Raw genomic sequence first — 23,147 nt, 5'->3', positions numbered from 1 at the left:
CTGTGACATTTTGGGGTCCCCAAACTTTGGCACTACCCTGCTTGGGTTCCTTGTCCCTAGTCTCCAGCATTGACAGGTTTTGGGGTACTCAAACCCCAGCACTGTCACACTTTGGGGTCCCTGTCCCCAAACTCCAGTACTGCCCCATTTTGGGGTGCTCAGACTCCAGTACTGTGACACTTTAGGGCCCTCATTACTTCCACATTTTGGGGTCCCTGTCCCCAAGCCCCATCCCTGCTACACTTTGGGGTCCCCAAACTCCAGCACTGCCATGCTTTGGGGTCCCTATCCCCAAACTCCAAAAAAGCCACATCTTGGGGTCCCCAAACACCGGCACTGCCACACTTAGGGGTCCAAGTCCCCAGTTTCCAGCACTGGCAGGTTTTGGGGTCCCCAATCTCCAGCACTGCCTCACTTTGGGGTCCCCAATCTCCAGCACTATCAGGATGTGGGGTCCCCAGTCTCCAGCACTTCCTCACTTTGTGGTCCCCATCCCCAATTTCCAGCACTGGCATGTTTTAGGGTCCCCATCCCCCATTTCCAGCACTTTGGGCTTTGGGGTCCCCAATTCCCAGCCCTACCCCCCTTCTCCAAACCCTCCTATTCACCCCAAAACCCCTGTACCCCCTTTTTTCCCACCTCTCCCTGTTCTCCAACATCCCCTGGCAGAAATCCTGCCCTTTCTTAACCCACAAAGATCCCAAATCCCCCTTTTCCCCAAAAAAACTCATGGGGAGCACAGTGGCGCTTTCCCCACACGTCATCTCCACCCCCCCAAAAGGACCAACCATATATTTATTTTCCTTTTTATTTGTTAAATTGCTAAAAATTCATCAGGATGGGGTGGGGGAGGAGGGGAAGGGGAACCCATTAACCCCCTTCCCCCCCCAAAAAAATGTACACAAGATTTTAAATATCACCAAAAATCGCTTTTCATTCCTATGCTCGGCCGAGCCGGGGATGACGATGGGGGGGACACCTGAGTCGCGGGGGGGGTGACACCTCGCTCACAGCACCAGCGGCTCGAGGGGGGGCGGTTTGCGTCAAAATTGGGGTGAGTTTTATCATTAACGGCGCAGAACATGCCCTTCCGCGCCCCGTGGGGATTTTGGGAGCGGTTACATGGATTTTGGGGCAGTTTGGGGGGATTTTGGGACCATTTGAGGATGGACAGATGTCGACCCAATGGTGTCATCCATCCCTTTTTTGACTTCTTTTTGTGGGGGGAGTGAGACATGCAAAGTTGGGGGGGGAATGAATTGATGCCGAAGCTCCAAATGAAGCTTAAATTGGAGAAGAAATAGTTCATACCTCACCCTCGGTGCTCCTGAGGTTTTGGGGGGAAAAACTGCATTTTGCGTTTTGTTTGGATACATCAAATAATGTTGTGGATGGGGCGGGGGAGAGGTTGGATTGGATGAGGAATTTATTTACAGAGGTGGAAAAGCCGCAGCCGAAGCAAAACCCTCCCCGACCCCTGCGGCTGGGATGGGATTTAAGGCTCCGACCGGCAAAATGCTCAGTGGGGATGGAGGAAAAAAGGAGGAAAGGAGGAGGAAAGGAGGAGGAAAGGAGGAGGAAAGGAGGAGGAAATGAGGAGGAAAGGAGGAGGAAAGGAGGAAAGAAGGAGGAAAGAAGGAGGAAAGAAGGAGGAAAGAAGGAGGAAAGAAGGAGGAAAGAAGGAGGAAAGAAGGAGGAAAGAAGGAGGAAAGAAGGAGGAAAGAAGGAGGAAAGAAGGAGGAAAGAAGGAGGAAAGGAGGAGGAAAGGAGGAGGAAAGGAGGAGGAAAGGAGGAGGAAAGGAGGAGAAAAGGAGGAGAAAAGGAGGAGAAAAGGAGGAGAAAAGGAGGAGAAAAGGAGGAGAAAAGGAGGAAAGAAGGAGGAGAAAAGGAGGAGAAAAGGAGGAGAAAAGGAGGAGAAAAGGAGGAGAAAAGGAGGAGAAAAGGAGGAGAAAAGGAGGAAAAAAGGAAAAAATAGGGAAAAAAAGAAAAAAAAAGGAGAAATAAAATAATAAAGAGAAAAACTTCAAAAGACAAAACATAAAGAAATAGAGGAAAAGGGGCCACGTCATGGCGCTGCCGGTTTGGGGAGGGCTCCTTATTTTTTGGGTGCTGGAGGCTGTTGACCAAAACTTGGCAGAATTGGCCCATTTTGCCCCCCCATCCCCAGGAAAGGGAAGGAGGGAGATTGTTCTGGAAGGTTCGATCCCTTCGGATTTTCATCTGTCTGAATCTCTGCGGAAGGAGGCAGGTGCAAAGACGAGGTGCGGTCAGCGAGCCCGTGCACGCTCAGATTTACCAATATTCACCCTTTTGGCCGGAAAACAAACCCCGTTCCCAGGTTCTGAGGTGCTGGTTCAGCCTCGAACGGGTTTGGGCTGCTGAGTGACAACAAAACCTTCAATTCTTGGAGGGAAACGGCAGCCAAATTTCACAGCTTTGGGGGGGAATAGTAGGTTTTTTTGAGGAAATAAGTGAGTTTTTTGCGGATCAGGTCTGATCCAGCACAGGGCAGGGAGGGGAGGATGCCAACGCTCGGCTAATTCTTAATATTTTTGGCATTTTCATACAAAAAAAAATGAGTCTGTTCTTCCTTCTAATGGTGCGGAGAACAGGGACCAGAGCGGCATCCAAAGGGGTGAGAGGCAAAAAGAAAACCAGCTCCAAAAGGCATCGTGTTTGTGTTGAGCAAAGGTTTGCAGCGCTGGAAGGTTCCTGGGGGTATTGCTGTTGTTTTCCTCACAGAGTCCAGCACACAAATTGGAGAATTTTGGAGAAATTCCCTTCTACTCGCATCCCACCAGGAGTTTTGGAGAGATACGAAGCCTCTCAAACCCCTGGGAAATAAAGACCGACCTCAAGAGGATCCTGGTTGGCAGATTTCCCTACCTGCTCACCTCAAATCCTCGGCTCGAAGCGTCGCGGCTCCTGTAAACACAACCGGGCTCTAATTGGGACCCGGTGGGGCAGCGCTGGAGGTTTTGCTTGGATTTTATTGGTTTCTTGCTGCCTAAATTCACAGTTTGAACGCCTGCGGGACGGAGCGAGGGCTGGGGAAGGAGAGGGAAGAGCCGCGGGGAGGGAGGGGAGAAGGAGACGGCGGCGAAGGGGCCGGAATTATCTTTTTGCTCCCACAAAGTACAAGGCATTTGTTTTGGGATAATATTTGACGTTTTGTTTCTTGTCCATGAGGCCACCGAATATGATTAATTCCCCTCTGCCTTGCACCACTGTGTGTAAACTGGTTTCGGGCGGCCCCACCACTGAAGTGCTGTTAAACACTTTCCATTTGACTCGTCCTTTCTCCTTGGTGTCTTTAATGTCCAGCACGTACATCTGCATGGGTTTGCAGTTCATGCTCTGGTACAAAGGCTTCCCCACGTTGAGGGATTGGGGAGGGTGGTGGCCCAGGCGGCGGGCGATGGGAGGTAAGGAATGGCCGTCGCTTTGGGTAGAGCCCAAACGTGCCGTCGAACCCGTCTCGGCGCCCGGGGAGCCCGGGGAAGAAGCCAGAGGGGGGCTGAGCGCAGCGGAAGCCGAGGGGTTTTTGGAAGAGAGAGCTTTGACGGCTTCCAGGCTCCTCCGGAGCGCGCCGGGGGAAACGGCGCCCGGGAGGGAGCTGGCGACGTGGGGCGGCGTGTGGACGCCGTTGGTTTGCTCGGGGGGGTTCCTGATGCTGACCGTCCTGCTGTCCGCGCCGTCCGTCTGGCAGAGGATGGAAGCCGGTTTCTGCTCCCAGCCGAGGTCGACAGATCCCAATCGCAGGTCTTTCTGCTCCGGTAGCGATCCCCGGCGTGGCGCCAGGGCCAGCCCTGCTTTTAGGTCATATCCTTCGGCCGCGGAGGGTGTGCTGGGCGATACGAGCTGCACCGGGCTGTCCAAAGAGGCACCGCCGGCTGCCACGGCTCCAGGTGACAAACTCCCACCGTTGAGCACAGGAGAAGTGTCCCCTCTGGCTGGGGACAGGCTGCCCTCCCGGGATCCCGAGGGGGTTTGTCTCTGCGCTCGGGGTCGCAAGGTGCCCCAGCGGCCGTTGACACAGGGAGCTTCGTCCGTGTTCCTGACAGGAGACTGGGAGCGGTATTCCCGCGTTTCGGGGACCAGGGCGGGCGGTGTGGCACTGATGGGAGAGGGGCGAGAGTTGAGGCTGGGGCTGAGCGGGGCTCTGCCGCTGGGAGCTTGGCTGAAAACCACAACACACTGTCCCACCTGGAGAGTAGAGGGGAGAGAACAGGTTACACATGGCAAGATGACCCTTGGAATCAGAGAATCATCATTTTGGTTGGAGAGACCCTCAAGTTCATCGAGTCCAACCATAACCCACCCCTGTCCCTGCCCCATGTCCTGAGAACCTCATGTCCGTCTGTCCAGCCCTCCAGGGATGGTGACTCCAGCACTGCCCTGGGCAGCCTGTTCCAATGCCCCACAGCCCTTTGGGGAAGAAATTGTTCCCACATCCAACCTCAACCTCCCCTGGCGCAACTTGAGGCCGTTTCCTCTGCTCCTGGCGCTTGTTCCTGGGGAGCAGAGCCCGACCCCCCTGGCTCCAAGCTCCTTTCAGGCAGTTCAGAGATCAGAAGGTCTCCCCTCAGCTCCTGTTCTCCAGCTGAACCCCCCAGCTCCCTCAGCCGCTCCATCACACTTGTGCTCCAGCCCCTCACCAGCTCCGTTCCCTTCTCTCAACTCGCTCCACCATCTCAAAGTCTCTCTTGGTGCAAGGGGCCCAAAACTGACCTCAGGATTCAAGCTGCGGCCTCACCAGTGCCCAGTACAGCCTTTGTGCTGTACTGGGGGAAAAAGGAGGGATATGGAGCATTCTGGGCAGGCAATAATGATCAAGGGTGTATATGAGAGAGCAGAGACCCCCCCCTTGTCTGTACCCTGCAGGCAGGATGGCACCAGAGCTCCGGGGCTCCGTGATCTTCATTCTCCACCTTGAGCGGCTGCCACGTCCAGGGGTTTGTGTGCATGTGCAGTAACCAGGCGTCTTTGAACAGCTGTGAAGAGAAAGGTGACAGATTTAGGAGCCCAGTTTGAGATTTAGGAGCCCGGTTTGAGATTTAGGAGCCCAGTGTGCTGCTGAGATCAACCCATCGGAAGCAGGAGTGGTGCTTTGCTGCTGCAGACAGAGGAACAGTGACCTACATCAAGATCTGACCGCCCAGGGGTGACTACACCCTACAATGTCCACGGACAAATCCCTTCATCTCCATCTTCTACCCCAGAAGAAAATCAGGGCTAATTCTTCTGAGGCTCAATTAAACTCAGCGAGCTGCTCAGATAGTGCCTGGGGTGCTTTTTTCTTAATTAAAGCAGCTCTAGCAATAGCTAGACAGCTTCTCTGGAAAACCTGCTGCGTGGGTGCTCAGATTTGCAGGATAAAATGCCATCCAGGTAACACGCAGAGTCCCCCCGCTCCCTGATCCAGCACCCACGGCTCTCGGTTGCAGCGAGACACGTGGGGTTCATGCCCACGCTCCCCTCAGGATACTCACTGCATTGGGACCACCGCAGCCACCCAGGATTAAGATGGTCTCGTTGTCTATGATGATCTGAAGGGGACAAAGAACAGTGTTTCAGATTGGGAAGGACACGCAGCAGCGCCCAGCGCTTTCAGCAAGGGCTTCTCAACCACACAGACCCTGCTGAATTTTGTCCGCCCTGGGATAAGGAGCAGAGCTGGGATGGAGAGCAGGTTTTGCTGGGCCCAAGGTAAAGCAGGATGTGGGGCTGACCCCATGGCGTTGTCTCAAACAGCTCCCAAAGCAGCTCCTCTCACAGAGGAGAGCGAAAACCCTTCCTGGAGCTGAGCCAGGAACTCAAGAGCCTCTGCGCTCAAGGGGAGAAGGTACAAGGACCAGCTGGGAGGCCACGTGCTCACAGCAATTATAGAATCACAGAAGGGTTTGTGTTGAAGGGACCTTCCCAGCTCACCCTGCCATGAGCAGGGACATCTTCACCAGCTCAGGCTGCTCAGAGCCCCGTCCAGCCTGGCCTGGGATGTCTCCAGGGATGGTTCATCTACCACCACTCTGGCCAGCCTGGGCCAGGCTCTCACCACCCTCAGGGCCAACAATTTCTTCCTCATGTCCAGCTTGGACACCTCTCAACAAGCCCCGCTAAAAAGTCAATAAACCACTATTAGATGCTGGTGGTGGATAAGCAAAGCCCTCAGTCTCCTTTTCCAGTGGACGGAGAGAAAGTCACTTTCACGCATGACCCATCTGATCTTTTTTGGGTGTCCTGAGATGAACCACACGCTAGGAACCATCCACCACCCTCCTGGGGACCACAAAGGGAAGGTGGGGATGGCAGCTGCGACTGAGACACCTGCATCCAGCTGGGTGACTCCCACGAGCATCCTGCCCCGGGCAGACAATAAAACAGGCGCTGCCAGACCCGTGGCTTCGAGCAGGAACAATCCAGCGTCGCTCCAACTGAGAATCAGGGGAGCTGAGCAATCAAAAGGGCCTTGAGCCAAACCAACTTGTGATAACGCTTCATTGATCTTACACACCACGGGGGATGATTGCAGGGTGAAAACAGCAATTTGTTTTCTAGAAACGCTCATTAAGAGTTCTGAATCAGGCGCAAGACGCTGCACGGTACCTGCCTGAGCGGCAGGGAGATAAAAAGCGCCTTCGCAGTGCAGATGGTGAGCGAAAACATGGGCCCGTTGGGCAAAGGTTCCAAGATAACCTGGAGATCGGGAGGTGGCTTGGAGGCGACTCGCAGAGAGCTGCCTGGAAGCTGGAAATGAAACCGCGTCTGGCTTATCTTTGCGGCGTGTGGTGAAGAAAAGCTCACCTGAGACTGGCCGCCTCGCGGGTGAGGGCTGGGCCCGGAGATGTTGGGCTTGGACCAAGCCCACTGCTCGAGATCCAGCACCCAGACGTCGTTGCTCCTGCAAGGATGAGACAACAAGCGGTGACGATACCGCTGGCACAAGCAGAGCCTCAGGGCGTTTGAAATGTGGATTCGGGGCAGAGTTTTACAGCAGAATTATGTTTTTTGCAGGCTGGAGCCTCAAGGAGATTTGCAATGAGATGAAAACGAGCTCAGGCAGCCTGCAGACCCCAAAACCCTGTGAGATTTCCTTCTGAAACGCTATGAACTACTCCAGACCACCACAGTACGCTCCTCGCTTGCAGGAGGATTCGACAAACAGCTTCACCCCAAACTTACATTTGCCGCGATCCCAGCGAACCCCCGAAAACAATCATTTTGTCTTCGATGACGCAGGAGGAGTGTCCGGCCATGGGAGGGGGGCCGTGCGTGGTGACGATGCAATTCCACCTGGGGGAAGAGGGAGGAAGAAAACCCACATTTTGGAAGAAATAAATGCACCAGATGAACAGCAAAATGAAAAATCCCAGGGGACAGCAAAGTCCTCAAGAACACGTTACAGAGGAAAACCTCCAAAGAGCCAAATAACAGCGAAACTAATTAGAAATACTAATGTGTTTAACATTTTTAAAGCATGACAAAGTCACCAGGCCAAGTTGGAAATACTGCCCCTTCCAATTAAGTTCGCCCTGAATTATTTCCAATGCGGTTTAATTACAGCGTTTGGATGACACTGCCCAAAAGTGCACTGGATAATGGACACTTTTGATGATGAAAAGTTCTCAATGAAAGAGGAGCAGGAACCATCGCCGCTTTGATAAAGTATTTGCTCCTTTCTCACACAAGCAGGAGTGAGAAAGTCTGGTCAAAAACCAGCCCAACAATGTTTAAAGGGAAAAGGAAAATTCCTGTCACCTCCACAGCCTCTGCTGGATGTTTTATTATGAGCCCAGGGGCTGGAAAGGCAGAGAGTTTACAAAAATGGTGCTTTATTGCATCTCAAGTGGGGGGTCACAGGAGCTTTGAGTTTGGACCATTGCTATAAGCCAGAACTCCAGGAGTAAAGGTTTTATCTCTTCTTTTCCTCACTGTCTTGCAGGCAAATCGATTAAATGTTTAACACGTTCACATCCTGACTTCCCACCTGGTGATGGGAACACTCAGGGAGTCTGGGAATACTTTAGGTACAAGGTGAGAGCCATATGGAAGCAACCACCACCCAACGAGTGCCAGATGGCAGCGTGTCCATGTCCTCGGTGTGGTTTTGTGCCTTGTTTTTCTTTCCTTTTTAAGGTTTTTGTTTCATTAAGAGCACGGCAGACACCCCAGGATCAGCCACACCGAGGAACATGAGCTTCCCTACGAGCCAGTCCCCGGCACGCTCGGAGAAACACCCTCCAGCAATTCCTCCAGCTGTGCCACAGCTGCGTATTTCCAGGATCAAAGCCTGAACTTCGAATCCAGATGTGCCCTTACCAGTTTTTGGAGGGCGAATAGGTGTGGATTTCATCGAAGAACCTCTCCGGCTGGTGCAGGGGGTAAGGGCTCGGCCGCGTCCACCCGCCGAAAAGCACCAGCAAGTCCTTGTAGACCACCAGCGTGGCCCCCGCCTTGGGCGAGGGGTACGAACCTGGGCAGGGAGAGAGAAGGGGAAGGTTAGGAAACCAAACACGGGTTTTACCAAAGTGCGACAACACGGAGAGTCCACCTTTAAAAAAAAAATAGCAGAAAAGAACGCAAAATTAGAGTTGGGAGCCTGGGAAGAAAAACTCCTGCCAATTTGTGTCATGGTAATTAGTAGGAGCCTGAAAGCACGTCTCGTGGATGGCAAAACATCTGTCACTCACTGGCAGGAAATTGCTAGCTTTCTAACATATCCCTCGAAATTATTGCTTTAGTGCTGAATAAAAGCAATAATTACCTCCGCGTACCCAGTAACTTCTCCCCAAGGAAGGAGGGAGAGCGAATTCCAGTTCCAACGCATCCGGCGTCGCTCGTGGCCGATCGCCGGGGCGCTCACCAGCAGCAGCGCACCAAATCCCCCCCCTCTATTTTTTTTGCAAAGCAACGTGATTAAACCTGAAACGCTTCGCTGTGTGGGTTAACAGTCCCTCCTCCAGCCTGCAGAACAAAGCGCTGCTCTAAAAAGTATTAAGAGACTTTTTGCTCGGCTTGTTTGAGTTCAAAACGCTCCGCGGGGGGCAGGGACCTGCACGAATGAGATGATGTGACCTCTTGGGCTCGGTGCTGGTGCAATATGTCGCGCCAGGAAAATGCCGTGTGTGCCAAGGGCTTATGCGGCGCAGCAAAGCGCTGAGCTCCATTCTCGACCTGCTGCTGCTCTGTCATGATCCCACCGGCTGCGAGTGCTGGGTCAGACACTGAATTGCTTCCAAGGAGAAGCCAAAAAAGTCTCTCCAGCCAGGGCTGATGCCTCTGAGCATCCTCCTTCCTGTGGCTGTCACCAGCATCAGGAACATTTGTAGAATCAGAGAATCATTTTGGTTGGAAAAGCCCCTCAAGATCAAGAGTCCAACCATAACCCACCCCTGTCCCTGCCCCATGTCCTGAGAACCTCATGTCCGTCTGTCCAGCCCTCCAGGGATGGTGACTCCAGCACTGCCCTGGGCAGCCTGTTCCAATGCCCCACAGCCCTTTGGGGAAGAAATTGTTCCCACATCCAACCTCAACCTCCCCTGGTGCAACTTGAGGCCGTTTCCTCTGCTCCTGGCGCTTGTTCCTGGGGAGCAGAGCCCGACCCCCCTGGCTCCAAGCTCCTTTCAGGCAGTTCAGAGATCAGAAGGTCTCCCCTCAGCTCCTGTTCTCCAGCTGAACCCCCAGGTCCCTCAGCCGCTCCATCACACTTGTGCTCCAGCCCCCCACCAGCTCCGTTCCCTCCTCTCCACTCGCTCCAGCACCTCAAGGCCTTTCTTGGTGTGAGGTGATCCCGCCACCCTTCTGGCCGCCATTTTGAGCCCTGAGGTGATTCTGGTGCCGCCATTTTGAGCTCTGAGATGAGGGGCCCAAAACTGCCCCCAGCATTCACAGTTTGGCCTCCCCAGTGCCCAGCACAGGGATTCTTCCACCTCTGCGGTCACACTTTCAAAATAATCATCAATACATCACCCAAAAGATACAGATGTGCCCAGCTGGCTGTGGGAAGCGGGGGCAGCTCAAGGGCAAGGTCACACACGTGGCCGCAGAATCACAGTCACCTTCTCCAAAAAGGCCGAGACACCAAACAAACCCACCTCCCCTGGCGCCCTAATAGAACTTTGAGCAACATTTTTAGCAGGTAATGACAAGCAGAATGGAGACTATTTTTAAAAGAAACCAGAGCGGCTATTTTAAGATATTGCAGCTGAGAAAAGCAATTCGATTGCGATGGGTTCCAGCTGGTGGGTGGGAAGAGCTCGGCCAAAAAGCCACCCCTGGCCAGACGCAGAGGAGACGGGCACAGGGTCCCTGAGCCCTTTTCCAGGGACAAAACACATTCTTTCTGCTGCTCTCAGGTTCACAGCTATAGGGGAAAAAGGGAATAAAGTTGTGGGGGCGATATGTAGTGTGGTCAGAGCGATACCTGAGACAAGAGTGCCAGAAGAGGGGCACATTTGGTTCCTCTTTGTTCCTAAACTCCAGTTTTCCTGGTTCGTTCTGTGGCTGTGTGTAATTCATTAATCCACACCAGCAGGTTGCCAGCCTAAATATTTCCCCGGCAGAGCGTCAAGTTGCTCTCCCAAGCTTGGCATCACAAACTAGAAACATTTCTACGTGGTCTGTGGAGAATTGGCTGGTTGGGCTTCTCCATCGAGGATGCCACAGGGTGAAAGGTGCTGGGCTTAAACTGGATTATTTTTAAATAAAAAGGGCTAGCTAGAGTCATTCTAGTATGGAGAAACAGATTGGCTCTTTGCTTAGAAAGGTCTGGGATGGTGCAGAGAAAAGCCACCCACCCTCCTAGTGCTGTAACCTGAAGGTCAACCCCAGCCTTGGGCAGCGAGACGGTTCCAAAGTGAGTCAATGAGCTGCAAACAGCCCAGGGCAGAGGCTAGTCCTGGTTTTTCAGGAAGCTTTGACTGCTACTGGATGTTGTACGGGTGTAAATGAGTGGAGTTGCATTCTGCAATGCAGGAAAAATCTCAGTATTACAGGTCAAAGGAAGAGCTCACCTCTCAAAGCCTCTTCTAAGCAGACTGTTGGGTTACCACAGAATAGTTTGGGTGGGAAGGGACCTTCCCAGCTCACCCAGTCCATGAGCAGGGACATCTTGCCCAGCTCAGGGTGCTCAGAGCCCCGTCCAGCCTGGCCTGGGATGTCTCCAGGGATGGTTCATCCACCACCTCTCTGGCCAACCTGGGCCAGGCTCTCACCACCCTCAGGGCCAACAATGTCTTCCTAACGTCCTCATATTATCTACAGATGCTCTTGTACCAGGGAGGGCTTCAGTGATTTCGCGTTTAAGCAGAAATCCATGAGCAAAGAGCTGCTGAAACCTGGAGAATTCACACCATTTCTCTGCTGCCACCGTCCCCAGGGGAGGGCAGGAGCCGCGACGGCAACTTGGTGACTTCAGGTCCCAAGTATGAGGAATGCAGGGACCAAGGTATGGCAGCAGGGACATCAAAGGGACATGGCTTAATTATATGGGGCCCCGTAACGACCTGCTCAAAGTCCGAGCTCTCTGGAGGAGGCGCTGAGCGGCGTTTCAAAGGTTTGCAGGAACATACTTGACGTGGGAGGGCTCCTTCCTCACCGGGATTAAATGAAACGGCTTCTGTTCCTCACCAGGGACTGAAGTGCCTGCAGAAGAGCATCGTTAGCTAATTGCACCGGTTTCAGCTGCTCCCTGGGACGGAGCACACAGGACACATCCTGGCTGGGTTTCCAAGCTCCACACCCCGATAACACCATCCAGCCCGATATCAGATTATCTTTCCTTGGGGATAAAAATCCAAGCACGCAGACGATGCAGCACAATTAACTACCCCTAAACATAGAAGGCAACACTCTATTTCCAGCTGACGCTGTTTATTCGGTCAGGATGAGGAGCTAAAAGCCGGTCTGAGCTATTTTTTTTTTCCAGTTGATGGATTTTCCTGGCTTGCAAAGCAGATACGTACTTTTCAAAACAAACAAACAAAGATCTCTGGCTTCCACGCATGTTTGGAAGAGAAATGCCAACCTCTAATCGCTTCTGACACGAGCTCTGGTCGCTATCTATTTAAGATCTGTCCTTATAAGCATTTTTTAAAGCCCATTTATTCAGCTCTCTAATGCAACCGGAGCAGCACACGCAGAGCTCAGCGGCCACAAAAACCCGGCTGCAAGGGCACGTGTAACACGAATTTCCAGATCAGCCTTTTACCTACAACTCTGAGGATAAAATACCAAGTGGAGCTTAAAATAAAAAGAGGAAAAGGAGGAAAAATACAAATCAGCCAGTGCCTGGTTTGATGGGGTTACCCAGATGAAAAGAGAAGTTCAAATGGATGTTGTTTGGGGAAATGTCGTAAAAGATGCGCTGGAGCGGAGCCGGAGTTTGTACCGGCTTGGAGGGCGGGTTGAGATATGGAAAGGGTTCTGGGGTTGTGTCAAGGGGATACATTTGGGGGAATTTTGTTATGGTGGACTAAGCTTTCTGGAGATAAATGAGACAATAACGGCCCAGGGATGCTATTGCCAGATCTGATGGGTTTTTTTAAAGCCACATTAGCTCCAGCAAGAAACGATGGTACAATTCTGGCAAGCCGATCCCTGTCACCGTCAGCTGGTTCATGTGAAATTCCACGATAAACAGCCGCTTTTCCAATTTCCAAGTGAAGAAATGAAGGCGAGCTCATCCAGTGCATTTCCATGTGCAAAGGGAGGTTCAATACCACCTGCAACCCGCACAGCAAAGGGACAGAAAACCATCCCGGGGAAGGGCTTGGGGTGAACAGCCACTACCTGGACCAGGACAAAAAGGGACAAGGTGACCGGGGCTCAAACCACGCTGGAAAAACAGCAGCTGCCTGCCAAACCCTGCAAAAAAATTACATTTGTTCAACAGATTATGGCCCGGCCCAAGGATGCGCTTAATTTGGTGGGTGCGTTATCAGTGGAGCATATTGTAATTCCAGAGGAAAAGCCAGAGGGAGATGCTGAACGTGCATCATCAGGTACAAAAGCAACATTTGCTGGGTTTTCCTAAATGGTTTGGACCTCTGCAAAGTCACAGAGTTTCAATACAAACCGGCTGCAGAAAACCAAACAGTTTTGCGGGATTTCACCCTGGGGAGCTTGTGTTGCTTCGGGAGAGTCAAAAAGGGGTAAAAAGCAAATTATTACTTTAAGAAGGGGAAAAAATGGAGCCAGCTGGTGGATGTCGCAGCAGAAATGGGGCTAAAAGGAAGGCTTGGACTTACTGTGCTCTGCCTCCGACTAACAAAGCCCCATCTCAGACCTGGAACCAGCCGTCCCGTTGCTGTTTTAAACCACATACATCTCTGTGGGACGTGGAATGCGGGTCAAACCTGCTGTTCTGCATCCCACGGACCCGCAGCAGCTGCTCTGATGCTCAGTCTGGATTTCTTAGTCCAGGTTTTAGGCCGGCAGAGACTTAAAGACGCCAAATCACGGGTCCTAACCCGGAAACCTCACCTTCACCTGGTTTTATCCCCAAGATGTTCAAATCAGGGGCACTGGCACTGCAAATATTTTTAAGCCTGGCTTTGACTAGGCCTGCCTAAACCTTAAAGCTTTTAAGAGCCAGGAAAGTATCTTCTTCCCTTACCAAAGCCACTTCCTTGCTTGGAAGAGAACAGGAATTCAGCTTTGCAAGAGCTTAAAGAAAAATTGAACAAGATTTGCTTTGTCTTTTGCGGGCACGTGCGGCTGCCACCTGCAAAACACCTCTCAGGTGGGGGGGGGCAGATATCTGCGCACCATTTTTTGCAAGTTATGGGGGGTATGTAACCAAACCACAGTGGCTTAAACTGATATACACACACAGAAAAAGTTGAATTTCCACCCTACAATGACACAGGCTCATGGTGCAAGCCCAGTCAAACCTCCAGCATGGAACCAAAGGGCTGGTTTCTTGCAGTCTTGACAAAGCGGAGGCAGAAAAACCCACCAGGGAGGATAAGTCACCCCCGAGCTTTTGCAATGTCATAGTCATGTTTATTTTTTCACCCGGGAAATTCTTACACACTGTGACTCCAAGGCTGATAAAGCTGTTGAAAAGGAGAGGCAGTGCTCTCTGAACCCCGTGCAACAGGATTATTGAGTCACTCGGCGCTAATGCTCAGCAAAAATGTCCTTACGCAGCACGTTGAGCAAACAAGGGATGAGATTAAAGGTGGCAGAACGCCCCGGGGCTTTGCCCCTTCCTCAATCACCGCAATTCCTGCACCTCCAGGTTTAATTTGGGTCCATCCCGAGTGTTTCTCACCGACAGCATCGCTCCAAGGCGCTGAGTCCTTCTTTGCAGTGAGGTCACCCCAGGTTCCCCCTTCGCAACCACCTCACCCGCTTTTGGGAAATGCAAATTTGGCCTTGGCGGTAAAAGGTGCCGCTGTTGCAAAAGCTGCTTTTCCCTCGAGGTGGGTGGAATCCGAGCGCCAGCCAGCAATCCACCTCTCTCTGCTTTAATACTTGTTTCTTTTCCTCCTCTTGAGCGATACCGTACCCTGCAGACTTTCAAGTGATTTGAGTAACAGTCTGTCATCCTACACAAAACAGCTCCGGCGCTAATTAAAGAGCTCAACGCTCGGTTGATCGGCTCCTGTGACTCTTGGCTTCCCCTCCAGGAGGCAAACGGAGGGATGGAAATTGGGCTACACAACGAAGCAGTAACCGGTTAATTGTTGGGAAGGGAGGGAGGAACGTGTGGGTTAGCGGAGGAGCGTGCTTGCTATGCTGAGCTCTGCGCTTTTCGCTCCAGCCACATTCCCCTTTCGTTCGCCGCAGCACGAGGCTTTTCGGACATCGGAGAAGCCCCAAATTAGGGGTGTTTTCAGGAAACGGCCGCTGTGTCATTAGGTGAGGTTACAGCTACCACGGGGCTAAACAACGCTCAACCATCCTTTAAAGAGCAACCGGCCAGAAAAGTCAACTTGAATAAATGCAAAAAGCTCAAAATTTGCTGCAAAGAAAATTCAGCCACTTAGTGAAAATCCCAGTATGACACACAAAGGGATATTCAGTCCGGCTCTTCACATCCTCCTTCCCTCTTATTTTACTTTCCAAGCCACCCAAGCACTGTGCTTTTCTGGCTTGTTCCACTTTAATACCAAACTGGCTGAATATTTCACATCCGGAATAAATATTCACCTTTTTGGATCGTGGACAAGCATGAGCTGGTGCTTTGTCATTCCACACGCCAACCGGAATTAAGGAGATTTTACAGCAGATGCTTTTGTGAAAGATGTATTAACAAAATCACGCTGCGAGCATTTAAAAAGTCTTTGGAAGCACATCTCGCCGGCCAGGAGATACACCATAAAGTGAATATTGTGTATTAAATCTGAGGTATTACATATGTAATCTTGGTGGACAGGGTCCTTAGGCAAAGGCACAACAGCAGCATCAGCTTAAAGGAGGAAAATCACCCTCTGGGACGCCTCGCAAGGAGTTTTTGCCGATAGATGTCAGCACCGTCTGCCCGAAGCCTCCGAGCAGGATTTTTCCAAAAGCTCCTCAAAGCTCCTTCCCGGCCGACAAGGCTCATTTAGCCACGGGATAAGCGGGGTTTTATTCCACCGACCCCAAAAGGGAGCGTCTCCGAAGGTGAATGTACCCGCTGAGGAGGGAAAGCTTGGTGAGAAACCCAAATATTTCGATAATAAAACGCCTGGGGGAGGTTGTGGTTGGACAAAGCTCCATCGCACCTCGGTACCTCCCGCCCGGGATGACGGCACCAGCCTCGGGCAGGAGCCGGATCGGGTTATCAGCTTCCAAGGCATTAATTATCTCGGAGACAACACCAATATAAACACCAGCGTGTGGGGCTGGGGCACCCGTTTCGTATTTTTTTAAGCCTTCTTTCCTCAAAAGGAAATAAAAGGAGGAGGATTCGCGGCTGCCTCAGCTGCTCTCACAGCCTTCCGACAGTTAGCGAGTATCTTGGCTCGAGTCAGCTGAACTCGGACAAGCACGAAGCCACAAGAATTAAATCCTCCGCGAGGCCGCGAAATCAAATGTCAGGATAAAGTTATACCCCTGAAAGAAAAAAGAAATCTGTACAGAATAATAAAAAGCTCTTGCAAAATCAACCCTGAAGTACTGGTTTGAAAGATTACCAGCCCGCACTTTGACACCATGAAATATTAAATCATTTGCTGGCTTTTTGAGGCAGAGGAAAGAGTATTAAAGGAGAGAGATTCCTACTCAGCATTTCAACAGCAGGTGCTCAAAGTTTCACCCAAATCTCAGGCACATGAGACATTAAATTTCCCGAACTCACTGGGAGCTACCGGATGCTCAGCAGCATCAAGGAGACACAGCTACTTGTCTATATAAGGACTCCCAACCCTAGGAACCTATTTTTGCAGATCGCAGACTTCTTCTTTACCAACAGGCCTGCAAATAGTTTTCCCCAATTTTGGTAGAGCGTGATTTTCGGATGGCCTGGAGGTCATTTTTTAAAATGAACACGTACTGATGTCGAAAAGCGATGTGCAGCTGCCCCGGCCCTGCTCCAGGGTACCTTTGTGTGTCGCAAACGGGGACCGTGGAGGCAAAGAATTCTCCGCATCCATCCCAGAGGCTGATAAAGGCGATAGTGGGAAAAATTCCTTGTTAATCTCTGGAGGGATCTGCGCTTCTCTCTGGGAATCTAAGTCTGACAAGGTTAAAGCAACAAGCTATTTTTCATGCTTCTCTGCTTAATTCACACTGATAAGTGTCTTAAGAAGGGCTGCTCTGCACAGAGAGAAAAATGCCATACGAGCAGATTTAAAATAGAATCATAGAATCATTTTGGTTGGAAAAACCCCTCAAGATCATCAAGTCCAACTGCTTCCCTACCCCTGGTACCACCCCATGTCCCTGAGAACCTTGGCTTTTAGGGACAAGTCCAGGGTGTTTTACTAAGCACACAGCAGGAAAAGGGAGCTGGGGACACGGGATGTGAGACCACCCAGCTCTGCCCCGTGTGCAGCCACACGACGTCCTTACGTGCAACTGAAACCTCTTCATCTCGACCCACGTCTCGCCAAATTAATACACACCTACACGGCACCTCCGGAGCTCTGTCTGGGGTGGAGGATTTATAAAGAGTGGTGTAGGGGATTTACCTGGGACGGGATCGAGGAAGAAATAACGATTAAGAGTATTTTTATAGCTTTACCCACTCCTTAAGATTCAACTCTACACCATTTTTATGCATTAAGACCCCCCCGTAGGCTGCAATGTCACCTACACCCGGGAAGGTACCAGCCAGAGCTTTGCACCCTAAGTGTAGAATTATAGAATCATTTTGGTTGGAAAAGCCCCTCAAGATCAAGAGTCCAACCATAACCCACCGTGGCACTGCCCCATGTCCTGAGAACCTCATGTCCGTCTGTCCAGCCCTCCAGGGATGGTGACTCCAGCACTGCCCTGGGCAGCCTGTTCCAATGCCCGACAGCCCTTTGGGGAAGAAATTGTTCCTAAATCCAACCTCAACCTCCTTCCCCAGCTCCGTTCCCTTCTCTCAACTCGCTCCAGCACCTCAAGGGTCTTCTTGGCATGAGGGGCCCAAAACTGCCCCCAGGATTTGAGGTTTGGCCTCCCCAGTGCCCAACGCAGGGGACAGTCACCTCCCGAGCAACAGATCGTCGCAAAAAGGTCACACACCCAATTTGTGTGTGTTTTCTACCTCTGTGTCCCTGGTGTAATTCACTCAACCAGGTGTCCATCCCGAGGGGTACGAGCTGCCCTGCACACGATGGGTGACGTTGGGTGAGAGCGATTCAGAAGGCGACGGATCCAGGTGATGAAAAACTTTCAGAGGTTAAACACAAACAGCAAGAGAGGCCACGAGAGCAGAGGACAAACCAAAGGGCTGGTAAATGCTGTCAAGCTAAACCCACTCAGATCAGGCATCTCATCACGGCCGCAGAGCAACCCTATTGCACCCAAACAGCGATGGATTAATTAACCTCCTGGAACCCAGCTCTGGAACATGAGCAGCGCTTTCCCAGTGAGACGTCAGAGCTTTTGGGAGAAAGACAAAACCAAAACCTTCACCTGATGAATTTTCATCTCTTGCCCTTGAAATATTTAATAACGCACATTTCATTAGAGATGTTTTTCAAAACCACCCAAGTGAAGAATGGAACAAATTAGCATCCTGTCTGCCTCGGACAGACGAACCGAGGGACCGAAAGGCACCAAGGATCACCCGAGCTGCGCCGAGCCGCAGCCCAGAGCCTGAAAAACAAGCTCTCGGTTTGCTCTCTTGGAGGGCTGTAATGAAGTTTAAACTCTATATTCAGGGCTATCGGCTCCTTTGGAAAGCAGGGTGTAGCTTGCTGGTTCCAAGCGCTGCAAACCCAGCCGCCCTGCAACGCTGCACTTTGCAAAAGGAAGGATTCAAGGTGTTGCAGACGCAGTTTTCACCTGGGAGCAGCAGACTGCTGCCCTGTGTACATCCAACAGGACAGCCTCTGTGCACTTTGCAGCATTTCTATATGTACTATCAGCTGGATTTCTCTATTTACCAGGATTCTTCTTCAAAAGATGCACTTTTGCCTTTTATTTCCACGCTGCAGCTTGACACTTTAAATAGGCTTCATCCTTCAGCGCTTCTCGTCCCTCCCAACACCAGGTTGGAGGATACAGCTGTCAAAGGCTACTATCGCTTTACTGCTGGCTCCTCACCTCCTTGCAAACCTGTGAGCCCAAACTGGGGAAAAACTCAATATATTTACTAAAAGAACAGTGCTGTGTGCTAAGCAAGCTGCAGGCAGGCAGCAGACTCACCAGAATTAAGGCAGAGTTTCCAACAGGGTCAAGCCGTTCTGCGCTCCAAGAACATTTTGATCACAGTGGGAAAGTCAGGGATCTTTTTTTTTAATGACAGGACAAAGTTTTAGCTCTGCAAATGGAGAAACAGCCCCTACTGCTGCTAAACTCAAAGGGCAATAAAGGAGAAAAACAAACCAGGTCAGGAAAAGAGCCGGAGCAAACGTTTCCTCTTTGTTCGATCCCACGGCAGCACGTATTGCGAGGGATTTCCACCCGTTCCACTAACCTGTTCTACTCTGAAATACCAGACACCCGCAGCCAGTAGCCGGAGTCATAATTAGAGACGTGAATCTGTGCCAGATATCAGCTGTTCACTCATCTGGATTCCCAGGAGCAGCTACGACCTGGCTTCAGCGCGCTCAAGGTGATCCTGAATTTCTGATACAAAATTAGGCGCGTCTTCAATTAAAAAGGGACGTTCAACACTGCACTGAGTGCAGACGCACACGGGTGCGTGAAGAGCTCCCCTCGCAAGAGCTGTCAGTGGAAATGAGACGAGCTACATTTTGCAAGTTTATTTTCAAAACCTGCTTCTGCTGGTTTCATTCCTTGCATATCTGGGAACGGGTTTGGTTTTGCTAAGAAACGTCTCGCCAATGGAGTCTTGTGGACGGGCAGCGGTCTACAGACAGAAATGCTGCTCTACAGAGGATACTGGCATGGTCAGGGCAGGATTTTGGGGGTTTTTTTAACCCCCAAAGCAAGGATGTGCCTTGGATCACTCGCTACGTTCCTGTGAGGCAAGTCCCTCTGCAACGGGAGCAGGAGAATTGCGATACGGGGTCAGAGAGGAGGATTTTGCGAACGAGTCTCGGCTGGTTACTGCTATTCAGGAAAAAGATGCAAAACACAACCAAGGACTGAACAATCTGCACAATATCAGGGTTTTAAATCCAAATATGAGATGGTTTCTACTACTGTAACTTGTTTTACTCTTTAGAAACCCACCGACCCTTTGGATTGCCACTATGAAGGTGTCACACGGATTTGCGGATGCGGAGGGCTGGATGTCAGTCGCGTAACAACGTCCCTTCCTCGGAAAGTCCAGTCCTTCACCTTTTGGACTGGATGCTCTCCAGAGATCCTTCCAACCCCAATTTGCTGCAGCTCCCGTCTCCTCTCAGCTCCACAAAGCTCCCGTCACCCGGGAGGCCCCGCATGAAGCAGCTCACCCTGGATCGGGACCAGCGCCATCCAACTTCACCAACTGTTTTGCAAACTTGCCGCTGTTTTCTAGAAGGAGATGATGAAAAATGATGAAAACATGGCTTGCTTTTTTATTCTGTTTTGCTCAGGGCAAGGTTTTTGCACAGCTTCGTCAAGGGCAAACCGCTCCGCTCGCGTTCGACGACTAACGGGCGGGTTTTTGGCTCTCTCGGCTCAAAGAGCCTCCCACTGCACGGGGACCACATCTGATACAAACACCTGGGGCAGGTGACAGCAGAGTCTCTCCTGCCTCCTCGGGCTGTTCGTTTTGTTGACACAACACCATCAAAAGCACCTTCCCCTCCGCTCCCAAGGGGAAACCCCATCCTCAAACCCCAGCAGCTCCCACTCAAAGCACGGAGGGGACAGAGCCAAGAGGAACCGACTCGGGAGCGGTTTTATTTTTTGTACACTTACTGTGCCTCATTAAGCCTACGCAGGAGGTTTTAAGCACAAACTTCACGCTGATGGTCCCTGCTCATTTTCAGGCTAAAGCAATAAGACACACGGAGGATCAGCTGCGCTGATGTGGCAACGTCACAACGCTGTGAACACGGACAAAGAGAAAAGCATCTAACCAACGAGTTTTGCCTCCGAGTCTGTTTTTATCCCGAAAAAGAGATGAGAAGCTTTCCTATCTCCCCAGCAAAAGCAAATGCAGCATGAAAGAAGCACTAGGAAACAAATCCTGGGGAGGTTTAGCCCCCCGGTGGAAGGGTGGACGTGGGGCCGGCAAACACCAAAAACGGAGCCGCAACTCCCCCAATATCAGAGCGGGATATCGCAGCGATAAAACACATGATGTCAAGAGGGGGAACTGGCTTTTTTCCAGCTCTTGTCTTCCCACATAGCCATAGGGAAGATGGTAGCAAAAGGAGGATCGTGCTTGGCCGAGGATGATAAAGCAGGAACAACAAGGAGGATGCACAGAGTACATAAGTCTTCAGCTATCGTTTGTCTCCCTGCAAAGACCAGGTCTTTGTATCATCATTCCCAAGTAAAAGACACTATAAAAAACCCCAAACCTTCCACCTCTGTCCTGCAAGCACAGGCAAAACTACCAGAGTTTTCTCGCAGATTTAAAAAAGGGATTTCTCAGTTCAGTGTGGGGTCCTGGCAGACAGAGGCCAAGCGCAGGGCTCCCGAGGAATATAACAAACACAGGAAGGGAGAAAATCTGCAGAAATACAGTCTGGAATAGCACAGGCAGGCCAGAAGGAGAACTGCCAGGGGATACGCTCTCAATTCTCCCTATAAATTATTCGCTACAGCCTGAGAATGTCGCAAACGGGAGAGACGGACGACGGGTTTGGGTCAGTGCTGATGGCCGAGGCAGCGTCTCCCAGGACGTGCCCGCGGTTCTTATCACACAGAGATGGATCTCAACAAGAACGTCTCGTGGAAACAGGACAAAGGTTCCTCCCCAAAAAAACAAAATCCTGAGTTATCCACCTCCAGGCATCAGCAAAACCCTCACCGGGTGCACTCCTTGCCTTACACGTTGCGTTAAGCCCTGGGATTTCCTGTTTCAAAGGGGTTTTGGTTTCTTCCCTGGGCTGTTTCGGCTGTAGGAGAGCTCGTTTCTGGGGAGCAGCGGAGGGCGATCACCCCCAAAGTCACGGCTGCGAGAGCGGCGTGCCGCGGCTTGAGCTTCCGAGGAGTCGGGACTAACCCTCGCCTCTAGCTGGGTAAACACGCTCCAGCCTAAACCACCTCCCGGCCTCCATCGGCTTCTTCTCTCGGCAGATAAGCTCAAAATGCCCAGATTAATTATGCAAATAAAGGCAAAGAAAAGCATCCCCAACCCGTGGAGGAAGGCACCTGTCTCCCAAGGACCACCTACCCCGGGATAACATTGCCGGCTGCCCACGTTAAGTCATTATTACGCCATTAATTAGCGCTCCCCCGCCCGCTCCAGCGAGACTCGGCTGTGGGAGTGAAGGAGGTGGAAAAGTAGCTCCAAAGGGGCCAGAAAATCTTGAGGGAGGAAAAAGTTGAGAGACATTCCACGTTCTTAAAATAGAGATCCTGCTGCCTTCCACCCTCCTTTGTAGAGCATTAAGCCCCACCAGGAAAAAGAGCTACATAAAAGCTGGAGATTAATTCTCTTGTTCTGCTCCAGCCTAATAAGTAGAGAGTCAATGCCATTGTTTTAGATCTAAGGCAAAAAATACTTTGAAACCTCAAAAATTAGGGTTTTTTGAAGCAATTATCTCCCTCCTCCGTCTCCGAGACTAAAGAAACACAGGCCAATTATTTCTTTGAAGGATAAATATTTACTCCTAAATGAAGTGCAGCAGCTTGGGCTGGAGGTGAATTCTCCTGCTCTGATGTCATCTAATGCCTCCAAGTAAGAAAACCCAAATGAAAACAGGTCTGAACAAACAACAACAACAACAACAATGGGTGTTTTCTCCTGGAAAAGCCCTTTGGAGAGGGGAAAGGGATGAAGCTGCTGCAGCTCACCTGAGCCAGGTCTAAGGCATTGCCCTGCCCAGCTCTCATTAGCTGAGATGGTCGTGATTAACGAGGGTGCAAGAGGAATGTGATCAAACTTCTCCACACAAGAACTTGTGGAAAAACCGCCGTCTTATGGATTCTATAGGGTGGGTTTTACTCCAGAATAAAGACAGGGGTGGGAACTCCTCCTCAACCTCTGCGAGCAATTAGCCTGCGCACACATCAAGTGTTAATCAATCAATGCCAGCTCTTTTTTTAAAACTAAAATCCCTCCCGCCTTATTTATATCTCTGAAACCTGAATTTCAAAGCTCTCTCTGCTTTTGCCCCCTCCAGTCACTGTTCTTTCCCATGCAGGAGGTGCCAACCTTCTGGTTAAGGACTAAAAGACAATAAAATAGCAGTTATGTGTAAAGAAAACCAGCGGCACAGGCGCGGGGTGACTCATCTCCTCTGAAGCCGGAGGAACAAGAGCGCTCTCTGTTCGGCGAGACCGCCCCAAGTTTCAGTTGCGATCCCATCTCCCTCCACGCGCTTCATGACAGCAACGCAGAAATATTTCCTCGGGGGATCTTCCCATGGGACTTAACTCTGACACATATTCCCACAGGACTCGTTCTTTTCGCAAAAGAGTTATTTGTTCGAAAG

At 51.2% G+C, this 23,147-nt stretch overlaps 1 protein-coding gene across 3 annotated transcripts in view; it reads right to left on the bottom strand.

Moving 5' to 3' along the window:
* Positions 1–792: 792 nt before the first annotated feature.
* The window catches only part of FBXO42 (F-box protein 42), a 46,761-nt gene continuing 24,406 nt past the window's right edge, over positions 793–23,147 (bottom strand). For all 3 annotated transcript variants that reach the window (XM_065038143.1, XM_065038142.1, XM_065038141.1), the window contains exons 5-10: positions 8,320–8,473; positions 7,183–7,293; positions 6,805–6,901; positions 5,493–5,549; positions 4,878–4,994; positions 793–4,206 (exon numbers count right to left, since the gene is read on the bottom strand). In XM_065038143.1, the coding sequence (XP_064894215.1) occupies positions 3,115–4,206; positions 4,878–4,994; positions 5,493–5,549; positions 6,805–6,901; positions 7,183–7,293; positions 8,320–8,473 (1,628 nt within the window). In that variant the 3' untranslated portion in view covers positions 793–3,114. The remainder of the gene's footprint in view (positions 4,207–4,877; positions 4,995–5,492; positions 5,550–6,804; positions 6,902–7,182; positions 7,294–8,319; positions 8,474–23,147) is intronic.

Source organism: Columba livia, chromosome 21, assembly GCF_036013475.1.
Source record: "Columba livia isolate bColLiv1 breed racing homer chromosome 21, bColLiv1.pat.W.v2, whole genome shotgun sequence".
Lineage (NCBI taxonomy): Eukaryota > Metazoa > Chordata > Aves > Columbiformes > Columbidae > Columba > Columba livia.
This window is presented reverse-complemented; position numbering and strand designations above follow the sequence as displayed.